Consider the following 16,983-nt stretch of genomic DNA (forward strand, 5'->3'; position numbering starts at 1 on the left):
TGTTAATATACTATGAATGAAATTTTGAAATTTGTAATTTTTCATTTCTTGATCAATTCAGTTATTTAAACATATTTTCCACTAAGGTAGTAAATCCAAAGTTCCAATCAGCTTCTGTATTGTTAAATAATATATGTGATATCCATATCTGGCCAGCATAAGACTAAATTTATTGTATAAATTATTGGTGTAATTCCTTTTAACCTCAGCTAGTCTTTTAAGCTCTTCCAATATGGTATTTATCAGTATATTCTTGCCGTTAGGCATTTTCTTACAGAACATCATGATTCTTATTACCATGAAAGGCTCTAACTGTAACCTATTAGTGTCATGACAAATTGCATATCCAGGTATAGCTCTGTCCAAACAATAAATTTTTCTTATCTATACTAATATTATAAAGAGGTAATGTTTGTAAGTTTGGATGTAGCGGGTAATCTCCAAAACTACTCATCCGATTTCAAAAATTCTTTCACCAATATTTAGAATGGAACTTCAGGGTGGACATAGGCTGTATATTATTCTGGTAAACATTCATATAAATTAAAAGATCTTATCTAGGTTAAGGCTTTTATGTCCAACAGATGGCGCTACGAGTATGACGCCCTAAGTTTGCTTTTCTGTGAGGCATTATGCTTTTCTGTGAAAATGAACTAAAGCAGATCATCATCTATCTATCTATATAAATAAAAATGTAATGTTTGTTTGTTCCTACCGATTCCTTTGAAAATTTGACACAAAGCTGCATTAGAATACGCATGTGTTTTTATATAATATACATGTCAATTCCCCCCACTGAAGGGAGATGGTTAGTATTAAGGCTTACCGTAAAGAACTCTGCTTCTATTTATACTATTTTAGATGCGTTTTTGATTGCGTTTTAATAGGGTACATCAAGAGAATGTATACTAAGAAGAAATTTTTTGAAAAATTTCCCCCCATGGGGGAAGTGTTATACATTTATAATAGATACATTTTGAGCCACAACAATGCGTGGCTGGGTCTGCTAGTGTATAATAATTGTATTATTTTTTCAAAATGAGACAGCCAATACATGCACCATACTGGGAGAGAATAACATATTGAGTTTGTCACTATTGACGAAAACAGCTGAAACTGTTTTTATATAGAATTAATTTTCATTATAGCTAGGAAGTAAATTAAATTATTTATTATTCTAATTGCTTTATTCTGTACTCGTTGGAAATGTTTTCCAAATGATAATATCATAATAAACTGAATTCCTAAGTATGAAATTTCATCAACTACCATTAATTTATCATTTAAGAGATAAAAATCATAATTTTGCTTAGCCATTCTTTTTCCTTTTTGAAATATGTATAAGGATATATGTTTTATTTGGATTAATCTTCATTTCTGTATTAGAAATAAAATTAACTGAAAATGAAATTCAAATATATAGAAAGGACTTGCCAATAATTCAAGAAAAGCTTGAAATTAATTAAGAAACGTTAAAAATAATTGATTAATTATTTATTATACTGATCAATAACTTAACAATAATTAAAATACACTTGGAAAGAAAACATGAGACAATTTAATACAGATTAGTGTAACTTGAGAAATATTATATTCACATATTTTGAAAAGTATTTAAGTTATTTTACTAAGTAATAAATAAAAATATCTGTGAAAAATTTCACAGATCACAAGAAGAAGTGTGCTAATTTTCGTTAGAATTGGTTAAACTGCTTTTGCTAAAGTTTGGACAAACAATATGAAATTTTTCTTTATGTATAAAGATTCCTAAGATAACCATTTAGAGCTTACAAATGTAAAGTTTTTGCCTTTCAATAATACATTTATTAATTTCTGATTCATAGCCATTCTAAAGTTGGCCACTGATCTGTTCCTTGATTAAAAAAACTTTATTGAATGCTATATTTTTCTGACTGAGAAAATATCTTTAGAAATTGGTTTTTCAAATGCAAATATAAATATACAGTATGTACAGTACACTACTCAAAAGTAAAATTGCAACACCATGATGGAATGCACATTGCAGGACTAATAGAGATGATGGAGATATGCAAATGATTAAAAGAAAATGGATATGCAACAGAGACCTGTTTATTCACTAATGAATATGGTTTCCATGGGCAGTTATACAGGCTGCTATATGGCAAGTCATTCTTTCAATAAGGCGATTAATGTTTGCCTGAGATATTCCTTGCCAAGCTGTGTCCACTGAGGCATGCTTGTCATCTATAGTATGTGGTAATGGTTCCTGGTGCACTTCACATCATACGAGGTCACACTGGTGTTTGATGGGAGAGAGATCCACCGAGGCTGCTGGCCAGGGAAGGATGTGAATTCCATTCAAGCTGGTGAGAGTTTGCCATATGACACACAGTTGGGCATTGTCTTACTGGTACAGTGTGTCAGGTGTGGCCTGCACCAGTGGCCAAACCACAGGCCCCACAATTTGTGTGATGTACTGGTTGGCTGTCAGAATACTGAAATTTGCTGTTTGAACATGATGTCTGGTGTGATGCTCAGTGAAAAGGACTGGCACATAGCATTTCCTGGGATACTACCACATCTGTCCATGGCTGTCAGTCCTCCATAGACAGGTATCAACGTACTGCAAAACACATAAATGGCAAATTTCACATCAATTGTAAGAAAGAAAATAGAAACAGAAACAAAAAACATGGTTTAATAAAGTAAAAATTACATTACAGTTGGATACTAGTCCTATCTTCATTGCTTGCCATGTCCAATCACCAGGAACAAACTATTTTCCATTTCAGAGACAACCTTTCTTTAGAGCTAGGCATAGACAGAAGTGGGATTCATCTGTAAACAATACCCAATGCCATTTAGTATTCCAGTTGCGATGACGATGACACAATGCTAAGCATGCAGTCCTATTTCAAGCAGTTAATGTACCCTGGTTGCTGGTTACCTTGAGTGCAGCCTGAATTCATGCGTCTTGTAGTGAATAGTTTGCATGGACACAGATGCACCCATTGATGGCAACAGGCAGCTTAGGATGTCATGTGCAGTGGAAAACAGATCCTGAAGGGTTGTTTGGCAAATCTGCCAGTCTGTGTGCTCTGTCAAGCGCCAGTGCAATCCACTCTCTCTTTGGCATGTTCTCAGATGTACCCACATCCATTGTGTCATACATCTCTGGATGGTACTTTTTCGTGTCCATCACCTGTGAAAACTGCATGCATTGACAAACCAAGGTTGCACATGTCCAGGATATGGTTATTTCCCAGTTGTTAACTAGTGGTATTCAGCCCACTCTTGTCTCAGAGGCATTTTCTATGTTTCTTCAAAGTTTGGCTGCCATGAACTCTTGCTGATAGCATTTGTGGCCTGAGTCAGCTATTAACCGTTACAGCCCAAAACTGGATACTACATGACAATGCATGCTCAAACTTAATCATTTACATATCTTTGTCATCATCTATTGGTCCTACAACTTGCATATGGTTATGCATATTCCTTTGTGGTGTTGCTGTTTTACTTTTGAGAAGTGTTTAATATTTCTACATTCATTTTATAATGGTGTAAGTTTAGTCACTGAAATATTTCCAACTTTTCAAGTGACCAAAGACTTATCTTTAAAGGAATTTATAATCATTTATCAAGATCTTAATAATGAAGTCTATTTCTTAAAACATTTAATTAGTATAGCAATTAATCTTTTGCCAAGATAAATACAAACAAAATTTTTGATTCTTATTAAATTATAAATTTAATTTAGTAAGAATTACAAAAGTTAATAAATATCTTGATAGTATTTACATAACTATATATTAATTAATATTCTTAAGCATAGGGAAACAATTTCACTATGGACTGTGATTTGAAATTCTACTGAGTATTGCTTTCTCTCACACTCTGCCACAAAAGATGAGACTTATATTCTTGAAAAAGTTTTTAGTCCTTGATGAGAAAAAGAATCATCCAACACATGATCGAGAGATCTGTTGATCACATGATTGAAGTTGATCATGGGTGTAGACTTTTTGCTTGACATCTTTGGTTCTCTGTTGACTCTGGACTCTGGTTCTGCTGAATCACTTTGCATTATTGTAGTTCTCCCACTGTTCTTAAGTTCTATAAGTATTGTAATTTCCTGCCCATAATTTTTCATAAACAATAAGATATTTCTTCACATTTTACCATGTCAAGAATAGGACTGTACTAAACCAAAATATTGATATTAATATTGGGCTTGATTTCAAGATTCCTTTAACATATTGATAGTATTGGTGTTTGTTGTCAATGATATTATTAATTTACTATTAATCCATATGTAGCACTCTAAGCCTACATATGGATTAATAGTAAATTAATAATATCATTGGTACTTATAGAAATAGTTTCACTATTTCTATAAGTACCAATGATATTATTAATTTACTTCTTTCAACTTAATAATTTCTCTAGCTGTCAGAAAATTGCACTAGAATGTTAAAAATTTTGGAGGGGTTTAATGAAATAAAAACAATGAGATGCCACTTATTTATAACAAAATTGCCAATACTTGTAACACCAATTTTTTTTTAGATTTATCTTTTGTTGGAGTTTGTTGCAGTCTCACAATTAATGCTGTGCCAATAACTGATGTATCAAACTTAAGCTAATAAATGTTTACAACATTGATCGGCCATTCTAAAATCTAAAATATTAATATTGATCATTGACCGTACATTTATCAATTTTAATTTGATATATCAGTTATCAGCACAGCACTAGTCAAGAAGACTTCTTGACACGATAAAAAGTAAAATGATTTTAGAATCTTTTTTGTGTTATGGAAAAAAATGTCAGAGATTATACACAGTTTATTCAACCATCGAAGTTGGAAGGATTTAACACAATCTAAGGATTATAGACAGCAAATTATGATATTTTTCTTATTACTTCTAATTATACAAACACTAACTCCGAGGATTTATGAAACACTAAGGATTTATTGGTTTGTTATAATTATTATTTCATTTTTAAAGATTACAAATTTATTTATTAATACGAGAGAGAGCAAGATATTATATTCAAATTTTTAAGTAGAACATGCATACTGGAAAGCCAAAACATTATGACTACCTTTATGTTATGCATTCAAATGCAACTGAAGACAAAACACAGCACATATTTACATCAGAGATTAATGTGAATAGAGCAGACAGAGCTGTTAATTCTTGATTTACATTTTCCTTACATGGGAAGATTAATGGACTCAAGTGAGTTTGACAAAAACCAAATTGTGGTGGCTCATTGACTGGGTCAAAGTATTTCTGAGATAGCAAGGCATATGGGATATTCATAATCAGCTTTGGTTAGCATCTTCAAAAAATGATTTGAGGAGAGAAAAACAGCAAACCACTAGTTGAGGTATGGGTTAGTTGATTTTCATTGATTTTAGATGTGAGCATCTGCTTTCTTGTCTGGTATGAACAGAAGTGACTTCCAGACTGTTGATAAACCTTCAGCATCCCTGTGATTGATGCACTGCGTGGTCATATGTGCCTTGTGTATCTCAACTTTTTCCAGGTGTTTCACTGCTTGCATTGATCTTGTAGGTCTAATAATCGCTGCCTGATCCCAGTATACTGCAATTCCTTGCTGCTTTGCAAATGCTGCAAGGACTATGCTATCAACACTCCTATTCACTGAGTATTTGTGCTCATCAATCCTTTTCTTCAGGTTCCGCATTTTTGTATTTTTTTGTATTTTTTTTGAATACTTTGTTTGTTATATGGTTCGAATTTGAACTGAAGAAGATTGCTTAAAACGGTCGAAAACAGTTTTAACGCATTAAACGTTGTGCTGGAATAGAGAAAGGTGTTTGTTTATTTTACTGAAAATTTCAATGCTAGTGAAGAAAGCAATGTGATACAAAATATAGAACCTATCTGTAAATTGTACTGCATAGCTAGAAACCACTTTGAGTGCCAAAGCTCACCTCAGTTCACTGTCAAAAGTTTCTCTAATGATATGACCACATGACCATTAATCAAAACAGGATGTTGAGTGGCCAGGTTTCCTGTTTCAATGAATCATATTTTGTTTCACCCATGTGGACAGCTGGGTACATGTGCATTGTTTAGCTGGGAGTTATTTGTGCCAGGATGCATGGTTTAGGGATAACAAACTGGTGAAGAGAATAATGACTTTGGCTATGTTCTGTTGAGAAATGCTGGGTTTGTTACGGTATACAGAGAAGAGCATGGGAATAATTGCCAAACATTACCTATTTTATGGAATTTGCATTTTTAACAAAACTTAGTAAAATTTATTATTTTAAAATTATTCCCTCCAAAAAAGTCTTAAAAGTCTATTTCAAAATCATAATGCTTTGTAGAATTGAAGAAATATGGTATTTAAGAAAATACTGATTTAATTGAAAGAACACTGTTAATCTAACATCCGAAAAAAAATCATTTTTTTTTTGTTTAGGATTTTTAATAGTTGTGTTGTCCATTTTAAACAAAAACAACTTTATTCTGAAACTTTCTTATATGATATACGAGGTCTGTTAAAAAAATACGCGGACTGTTTGAATTGCGCGGCTCCAGTTGGTTCCAGGGGAATCTGCTTGGTGTCGCTAGGTTTGTACAGATCCCTATGGTGATAAAGCCGTTTCCTGATTACAGATATCTTTATTTGTTGATTAGCTATGCAGTTTTTAGTAAAGTGCAATTTTTTCGTTTGTCGGATTTCAGAATGTTCAGCAATGTCGTTGCACCTGATGGTGCAACGACTTGCTGTGAAATTTTATGTTAAACTTGGGAAATCTGCAATTGAAACATTTGCTATGCTCAACACGGCTTATGGTGATGTTGCTATGAAGCTTACAGCATGTTTCAAGTGGTCCCCCAAACCCAAAAAAGCTTGCCAAGTTTGATCCAATGTCAAGGTGATGCTGACAGTTTTTTTTGATGCTAAGGATGTTGTTCACCACGAGTACCTCCCCCAAGGCTCCACAGTGAACCAGACTTACTACATTGAAGTTCTGAAATGTCTGAGGGACGCCATCCATCGCAAAAGGCCAGAAATGTGGAGGAGTGGCGACTAGTTTCTCCATTATGACAATGCTCCAGCCCATTCAGCCTTCAGAACTCGTGAGTTTTTGGCCAAACACTTGATCACTGTTCTTCCCCACCCCTCCTACTCACCTGACCTTGCTCCTTGTGACTTTTTCTTGTTCCCCAAACTCAAAAGACCCTTGAAAGGAAGAAGATTTGAGACGATTCCCGAGATTAAGGCGAATGCGACAAAGGCGCTGAAGGACATTACAAAAGAAGTGTACCAGGACTGTTTCAACAAGTGGAAACATCGTTGGGATAAGTGTGTGCGTTGGGAAGGAGAGTACTTTGAAGGGGACCCAGACATGTAACTTTTACATAAAGTACATTTTGTTTTATGACGTCAGTTCGCATATTTTTTGAACAGACCTCATAGATAGTAATTGATTGGAAAGTATTGTGTAATTTGTATAATCTTAACAATTATTAATATTTTATTAATAATTAAGAATATATACAAAATTATTAAATGTATACATAAAAATTAAATTTTTAATATTTATGAAATAATATTTTTTATATTTCAGTCAGCTTGATAATACTTCCTCTGCTCTACCCCTTCCTAAATCAAAAGCCGGCAATTTAGAAGCAGAAAAATACTTTTTACCATTTGAATTGGCATGTCAGTCAAAGTCACCTCGAATTGTAATAACAGCATTAGACTGTATTCAGGTAATTCTTAATTGAAAATATTGTAAATTAATAGTGATTTAATGCTCATGTAGAAATTGGTAAAATTTAGAAATTTTATTGAAAATTCAATTATACAAAAGAATAAAAAAAATATACAGATATCCCTTGTTAAATTTACATGGCATTCCTACAACACAGTTTCACACTAACACAATTCAGGAATTGGGGAAATCCCCTGTACAACACTGTTTTGCTCTAACATGCTTTGAAAATTGGATACATATCCATACAAAATGTCATAATTTTTTAGTGCAATCATAATCATTCAATGTCTTTTTATTCAAATATGCATGTGTACTGTATTGTCTCATATTTGTAAATGGATTTTAGAATATTGAAATTTTCAATATTATTGTATGCCTTTGCCTGGTTTTCTTTAATGAGAATCAATTGTACAAGTATTTTTCCTTGTCCTAGTTTTCTATAAACCAGGTGTTGCTGCTGTTGGTGATAGTATTTTAAATGAACCTGAAAGACCATTTTCATGTTTTGTTTTTAGAGATTAAATTAAAAGTTACTACACAAAAAGATTAAATTTTTAAAGATGTCTTAGGCAAATGCAAGCAAATGAAAATATCAGATTTTATGAAAAAAGTAGAGAAAAATCAAGATGTTGCCAATATTTTAGATTAAGTCAACAGGAAGGCTCAGATGACAACATTTTGCCAAAAATAAAACATCTTCATTTAATGGTGTTTAGCAGTGAAGAAAAAATTAATACTAATGTGTAATACTTCTGGTAGTGATTGATTTAATAAACATATTTCTCTTAATTAAAAACAGAATAGCATACTTTTGCTAACTTTTGTAATCTAACTCTATGCTTTATACATGTCCTTTGCTTTGTATAGAATGGATTTGCATAACATGGCACTTTTTGGAACCTAACTATTGTGTTATATGAGGGATATCTGTATATATGTTAGTATACTGAACATTATAGAATTGTTTTGTTTGGATGCCTGTGTTATTTTGCTAACTGGGTACCTAAAATAATTTGAGTAATATATGCCCTTGAGCATTTTGTACCTGAAGGCATTTTTTCTGTCTTTAAAAATTCTTGTTAATTTATAATTTACAATTTAATCAAAGATAGATTGTTGTTTATAAGAATATTAAAACAAATTAGCTATTAATATTATAATATATAAAAATTAGCAAAATATTGACTTAATATGTGGCTGTGACTTAAGTGTCACTACAGGTTGAAGATGTCTCCAATTCTCGAATCGTGTTAGAGCAAAACAGTATTGTACAGGGATTTCCCCAACCTGTGGTGTAGTGACATTTAAGTTGTCATAATTTTGGAGTCTTGGACTGATACAAGCTAGTGGCTCAACATTAGCTGAAAAATGCATCAATCTTATATAAGAAAAATGAATCATTATAGTCCCTAGAAGAATAAATCATTTCTATTGTAACTTATCTCTAACAAGAAGTACTAAAGTTGTCCTTTACTGATTTTGATGAATTTTGGCACGAAGGTAATGTTTGATATGATAATGCAATCATTCAAAACTCTCATTCATAGTTGATATTTGTTATTTGGAGAGAGAGTAGTTTAATATCAACTATGATTAAATATTTAAGTTTCACAAATAGCTTTCATATTAGTTATATTATATTAATAATTATATCAATATCTTTAAAAACACTTACATTAATATTTTAATGAAACTATAAATAAAGCATGCAATGCCCTGATATTGTAAATGTCCTTTTTCTCTAAATACATTTTATTGAAGAAATGAATTCTAAACCTAATGTTTTTTGTTGCAAAAAAATGTTGATAGTGGTGCTGTAAGTGGCTGTATTTTGAAGTTGAATTTATGTGCAAGCCATAATGTTTACATTATTTTGTTATTCCAGAGAATTTTTAAACCTAGCGAGTTTTTTTTAAACCATTTTATTGTAAAATTGAAATAAATTTCTTTAGGACTTGAAGGAATTCATTCACTAGAAAAGTTTTTTTTTATCTTTCCTAAAATATTTGTTTTTTGACATTTACATCATGGCAGTGCACACTTCAAATATCACCTATAAAAACCAAAAATTCAGCATGTAGAATAAAATGTTGAAAGAAAAGCAAATATTTTCAATTGCAAGATTTAAACCACACTGCTTTACCACTACTATTAATAATTAAATACTGAGTAATTTGGTACTAGAGATAGGCATTAGGTGCCGTCTCTAGTACCAAATTACTCAGTGTTTAATTATTAATAGTAGCAATAAAGTAGCCTGATTTAAATCTGGCAATTGTTTAGTTTTGTTACAAAAATATTAGATTTTGACATGTTTATATATGTTTTTCAATTGCCTTGAGCTATCATCTTCAGGTTAAAAGAACAGATTTGGAACAGAACAAGAGATGGAATGTTATCTGTTTAAAATATAAAAAGAACAATGTCTGATTGGAAGTCAGCAATCATATGATTGCATCAGGATGTAAAAAGTAATATTAAATTTCAATTAAAGCCATCCAAGCTGGGAATAATGCCCTTGTAGTTAATAACCATGTTGTTTCTGCTTGCCTTGTAAACTTTTAGCATTTCAAGGTACTTAAGTTGTGCATCCTCATCCAAACCATATGTAACTAACGTTGTAGTGGTTTGTCTTTTATTGGGCTTCAATTTGAAAAAATTGTAGACTTATAAATTCCCACTGTTGTCCATCTGTCTGTCTTGTTGTCTGTCCTTCCTTATTCTTGAGAACTGAGATGGATGAAAGTTGAGACCAGATATGGAAAGGTTAGGGGCAGGAGACCTATTAACTATATACGAACTTCTGGTTTGCACCAGAAGTAATGCTGTTTCAATTCAAAAATTTTTCCCTGAAAAAAGTTTGATAGATGACCAGCACTACTCTGTTGCTTGCAGGAAAGTATGATATATAGGGGCAAGACACTACTAATTTGGGGTGGAGAGCATATAACTTTTGTATCAGACATATAACAAGTGTATCAGACATATAAAGGTCCGTATAGTCCAAACAGACCTTTATATGTCTGATACACTTGTTCTTATACCTTTATATGTCTGATACACTTTGGACTATATTTTTTATTTAAAAAGAATAACTAGAAGAAATATGATTGGTTATTATTTGATATAAATTAAATTTTTAAAGAATATTTGTTTTATTTAACTGCAGCCATGGAGATGTATGGTTTTGTTATTAATTACTCCAACAATAGAATTTATACTATTTCTCCTTATTTATAGAAGTCTTTGGATGCTTGTATTGCTGGAGTAAATAATTTTTCTTTCGATATCCCTGATAATTTTCCTATTCTCTTGCGTTATTTTAAAGTTAATGGTGAATTTTGGAAAGGAGAAGGAAAGTTTGGTTTTGTAATTGTTAATGATGGTGGGTGAATTAACAAAGTAAGTAACGGATTATACAATTCGTTTGAACGATGTGTAGAAGACATGAAAGAAATTTATATAGATAACAAAAAGGATTTGTTAATGTTTAAGGAGATAACTTCAAGATCAAAATTTTATAGATTTGCTAAAATTGATAAGGTTGATTGATATGAATTTCAAACATCCTTGTACTTGTATAATTGTAGGACCATCACAATGCAGAAAAACTACATTGGTAAGAAAAATTATTCATTACAAAATTTATGAAAAACCTCTTAAGATTCTATAGTGTTATTCTGTATATCTACCATTTTTTCAAGAATAAAAAGATATTACATTTATGTATGGCTTACCTGAATCTGTGGAAGGATAGGATTTAATAGTAATTGATGATTTGATGCACAAATTGTCTCCAAAAACCACACATTTGTTCATGGTCTAATCTCATGTAAGCATCATCTTAATAATGCAAAATTTATTTTTGAAAAATAGAATTATGAGAGATATAAATTTAAATACTCATTACTTGATTTCATTTAAAAATAATCATGATGAAAGTCAAGTGTGTTGTTTGGGTTGCCAAGCTTAATTTTTTCATAGATGCATATAAAAAAGCAATTGAAAAGGAATTTGGTTATTTATTATTGGATTATCATCCTAAAACGGATAAGAAATTTTCCATGAGTAATTCGTGTTTTCCTGATAAACAAGGTATTTTTTAGATATACTTACCAATAAATTGAAGAGTACTCAGTTTATTTAGCCAAGTTATGGCCCAATGACTCTGGCATTATCATTTGATTATTATTATATAATTTGGTCTTGATGTACTATATAATAATGTATATATGTCATGCTAAATGTCTGATCTTTATTGTGATTTAGTTAGTATTAGTGCAAGTTGATGTATTTGTTCTACAACTTATTGTTTGATATGTTGAAGTGTTGTTTCTAAAATAACATGGTTACGTTTAATTGTCCTTTTCTGATCAAAAACAATTTTTTTGTAACATTGAGAATAAATTCATTCATTTCTTGTGTTCATTCCATCCATTGGCATTTTTTTCTGTCCTTGGTGATTGGTGGCTGAATTCCTCTAAAGCTCTTTGGCTAAGTTGGTATACATTATCCATTGTGTGTGAATGTAATTATGATTGCATAGCCAAATTTAAGCCAATGCTGCATTTGCCACTGGTGGCCAAGAGAGACTATGGTAGATTTTTGAATGTGTCCTTCTGTCTAACCCGTCAATATGGACCTTTGTTTTCCTGGGTAACATACATTAACATTCAAACCAAATTCATACTGAGAATGTGCCACAACAATTATTTTCCTTCTACAGAAGTAGGTATGCTTATATTATGTTAAAACCAAATGCTCATAAATCAGTTGCTCTAAACATGGGGAACAGATGCTTTTAAGCAGCAGCCAACTCTAGGTCAGATGCTACCTAGCTTTTAGCTTTATTTCTTCTCATAGATCCTACTAGTATGGAAGGCTCTACTGAAAGTTTGATTCTGGCAGCACTGTTTGTTAGTTCATTGAAAGTACTGTGCTGTGCTTTCTTCATCTCAACAAGGTGATGACTAGCACAAAATATTATTATTATTATTATTATTATTATTACTATTACTGTTTATTTCTGTAATGATTTATTAATTGAATCATATTATATTCACTTTTTCAGAAATTAATTGCATATGGGCATCTTACGGGAAATATTCCTGATCCCAGAATTCCTGAAAAGCAATTAATAGATAGGATTGTTGAAACAATATGTAGTTGCTTTCAAGGCCCAACTACTGATGATGGAGTTCAGTTACAAATTATAAAGGTATTTTTAAATTAATAAATTTGTTACAAAGTAAAAGCAAATAATAATAAAAATAGAATAAGATTAGTTGTAGGACTAAGAATATTAATCTGTACTTCTTAATATGTATACAATCCTGTTTTTGTATATTGAGGGACTTTCTATTAGAGAGGGTCATTCTAACGTCATCAACATTCTAACATCTACATTCTAACGTCATCAACAAATCATAGAACTTACCTATTTATTTGTTATTCTTATTTCTTTAAATATAGTAACCAAACTTTCATTTAGAACCATAGTGTACCAATGGGAAGTCTTATATCTGGAGACTTATGCAAGCTGGTAAATCAGGACCTAAAGAAAACACTTTTACCAGAATTTCCCCTACACATTGTACTCTATATGATATATGTCATTGACATTCTTATTATTTGGAAGCTAAACCAGACAGTTTTTTTAACAAGGATTAACAACAATCCATTTGGCTTCACACTGAAACTAGAACAGGAGTGATACATCAGGATATTTTCTTGAGTTAATGAATATACTTAGGGGAGGCCAAATCTTTACCAACCTGTATCAAAAACCAGGACATCACCTTTTTTTTTTTTTAAGTGACTTCTACAACTATAAACTAAAACTAGACACCTTTAGAGTATTAATAGAGCTATTATTCGTTGCTCCAACATATTATACATATTAGAAGAACTCAAATGAGTAAAGGAAATAGCAGTAAGTCATGGGTACCATAGAAGGATGGTACAGAAATTGACACAGAAATATGTAAATCACCAGATCAATATTTCCAGATGCATGTTAGACAGCAACTGTATACATTCCAAGTTTCTTGCCACTTGATAGTTGATTACAGTAAGACATTGGCATGCATATATAGCAAAATTGCTAAATACACTGATACAACTCTTTGCTATTGATGCAAACTAACAGTATATAAATTGTTACAAAACAATAAGTATAATACAAATACAAGTCCTTGACATATACAGAATCTCTTGGACATATACACCCAACTCTTTCATCCATTACAGAATCTCTATAATGGATGAAAGGGTTGGATGTATCCTAGAATATATAGATTCTACAAACAGATCACTAGTTAATAGATTGAGAGAACATAAATATGCCATAGAAATGATTTAAGCCAGTCATTATATTGGCTGTATTTACCACTGAACAAGGGATAGAGGCAAAGTTGGATAAGACTGAAATGATATATGCTGCTTTTAGAACTGACCATATTAGGACATTAGAAACCCTTGAGATCTTTAAAGCAGCAAATGGGGGACTGCATCAATTATAAGGAGCCGAGTTTTTATCTTCAGTTTAGAGATCATTGTATGATGCCTTGTAAAAGATGGGATGGATGAATGGCATAAAAGACAGGGGAGGCAGTTTAATTATACAGATTAAAATAGTTTAACAATAAAGATATATATTTTAACATCATTGGTTAAAATATTGTGTTATAGGTTAATGTATGGTATAAGGTAATGTATATACTATTTATTGAGATTGCGGTTTATACATATTTAATGCTAGGTATGTATTTAAACTTAATTTTTATACATGTTATATTGGTATTTTTTTGCTAATTTGTAATTTTTATCTTTGTTTTTATCTTTACATCTCATATACCTTTATAAGATTTAAAATTCTGTGAATTCTAATTAGAACACATGTTCTTTCAAATGTTAACTGCCAAAGTGTTTTGATTCTATTGTTAACCTGAAGAAGGCTTATTGAGTGAGAGAGAAATTTGTTTAATTAAAAACTATTGTTGGGAAGTAAAGGTGTTGATGTGTGAGTTGTTGAAGTTTTTTCCAATTTTGTGTTTATACTTTATAACAGTAAAACTTGACAAATCATGCCTAAGTCAGTGTAAATTTACACATGTTGAACCAGTCCACTAAATTCTATTGAGTTATTAAGGAAATTACATGAAAATACTCATGACAAAAGTGGAAATGTTATACATACATACTGCATGTTTAGATATTCAGCTTATTGTTTAAAATTTTATAGACTAGAGATATACATACATACAAGAAAGACATTGGCCATACATAAGGTGTTTAACCGGCAGAAAATGAGACTAGAGATATAGTAAAAAGTATCTATTGTATCCATTTATTTGAAAGAATGTTTGAATTCTGAAAGAAAGAATCCTTGTGGTTAGAAACTGTATTAAACAACAGTTCTTAATAATGCATTACCAAGAATAATCATTGAAACACTGTTGACAACTCATCCAATGTAATGTTTTCATATATTATTTATTAGTAAATTTTGTTGTTTTAAGAAATTAATGATGTTGATATTAAAAGTGTCAGTAATAATTAACTTAAGAATGTTCTCAAAAATCATTCCATATTACTAGATATCTAAATTATGAGGTTATATGCAATTATTATTAATTAACATAATTATGTTTATTAAGCATTGTTTAGTTGGACATACAAGTAATCATAAATATGTGAATGAATGAATTACATAAGTTAAGATTCAATTAAAATTGTTACAGTTATACTTTACTTGATCTAACTTTTTAAACTAGTTCATCTATAAACTAGTATTTTATAAATATCAAATATAATCAATCATTTTTTAAATATATTTGTTTATCTAGCAATATTAATGATGGATGTATTATTATTTTATATATTATATTTAGGCACTGTTAACAGTGGTGACTTCTCAGTCATGTGAAGTTCATGAAGGGAGTGTATTACAAGCTGTTAGGACTTGTTACAATATTTATTTGGCTAGTCGCAATCTCATAAACCAGACAACTGCAAAGGCAACTCTGACTCAGATGCTAAATGTCATTTTTAGTCGAATGGAAGCTCAGGCAGTGAGTATTTTATTTATTTATTTATTTTTTTGAAACATTTAGGTTAAAAATAAAATTTTTTAACTTTAAAAAAATTTTTATAAAAATAAAATTACATGCAGATATAAAACATGAATTACTAACCTTATTAAAAAAATCAGAATATTTTTATTAAATATTTAGATATTTGACAATTCCAAAAATATTTAAGATTAGTACTGCAAAAAATTAACAAAATATAGTAAAAATGCGTCAATAGAGGAATAGGTATATAAAAATATTCGTGTCTTTAAGTATCAATTACTTACCATCAAGAACCACACATTCAAATACAACAAGGTTATTCTAGTATGGAACAAATTTAGATTTACTGCTACAATTTCAGTAAAATAATATTTATCATTATCAGACTATACCTGCAGATAAAAAAAAAAAAAAAATAGATAAATATTACATCAATTTTATGTGTGTATTACTTTTAAGATTTAAAGTACAAATGTTTAATATATACAAGATAAGCTAAACAATTACCAGATTACATTGGGCTACTTTTCTACGATTATTTTAATTAATTTCTAAATAAGTCTCAGAAAAGTAGCCCAATGTAATCTGGTAGTTGTTTGCAGTTTATTATATAAATGTCTACTAGGACAGATCATATTAATATGACCTTTTGTACTGATGTTCAGTTTCTTCGACTGCAGAAACCGAACACCAGTACAATAGGCCATATTAATATGATCTGTCCTAGTAGACATTTATATAATAAATTGAATAAAATGAGGACATAAAGGCATATGAATTAATGGTAGTTGTTTGGCTTATTACAAATATATTGGGTTTAGAGATGCTATACAATTTGATTATGACAAATATTGTTTTATCTTAACTATAACAGCAAACTGAATTTGTTCCATTCTAGGATAACTGTTATATGTTGAATATACATAGGCTGTTTTTTTTTAACCTCCAATGGTCAATAAAAAAATGACAAGAGTAAATAACAAAATGAATTTATTACCAAAATAGTTTCTACTAATAATACGGAAACAAAACATGCAGTAACCGTTGATCAATGATTCGTTGGGTATAAAATTCTTTAGTCCAACTTTTAACTTTGCTCCAAACATGGCCTCATAGGGGCTGCAGTTTATACCAGTATGATGTGCTCGATTTTTCATCAGT

General features: G+C 30.8%; 1 protein-coding gene across 1 annotated transcript in view; it reads left to right on the forward strand.

Moving 5' to 3' along the window:
- The first annotated feature begins 6,718 nt into the window (after positions 1 to 6,718).
- LOC111636123 (brefeldin A-inhibited guanine nucleotide-exchange protein 1-like) overlaps positions 6,719 to 16,983 on the forward strand; it is a 115,478-nt gene continuing 105,213 nt past the window's right edge. The window contains exons 1-4 of the mRNA XM_023381298.1: positions 6,719 to 6,852; positions 7,598 to 7,742; positions 12,819 to 12,965; positions 15,640 to 15,843. Coding sequence (XP_023237066.1) covers positions 6,719 to 6,852; positions 7,598 to 7,742; positions 12,819 to 12,965; positions 15,640 to 15,843 — 630 coding nt within the window. The remainder of the gene's footprint in view (positions 6,853 to 7,597; positions 7,743 to 12,818; positions 12,966 to 15,639; positions 15,844 to 16,983) is intronic.

Source organism: Centruroides sculpturatus, unplaced genomic scaffold, assembly GCF_000671375.1.
Source record: "Centruroides sculpturatus isolate CEXI.00-Female unplaced genomic scaffold, Cexi_2.0 scaffold965, whole genome shotgun sequence".
Taxonomy (NCBI): domain Eukaryota; kingdom Metazoa; phylum Arthropoda; class Arachnida; order Scorpiones; family Buthidae; genus Centruroides; species Centruroides sculpturatus.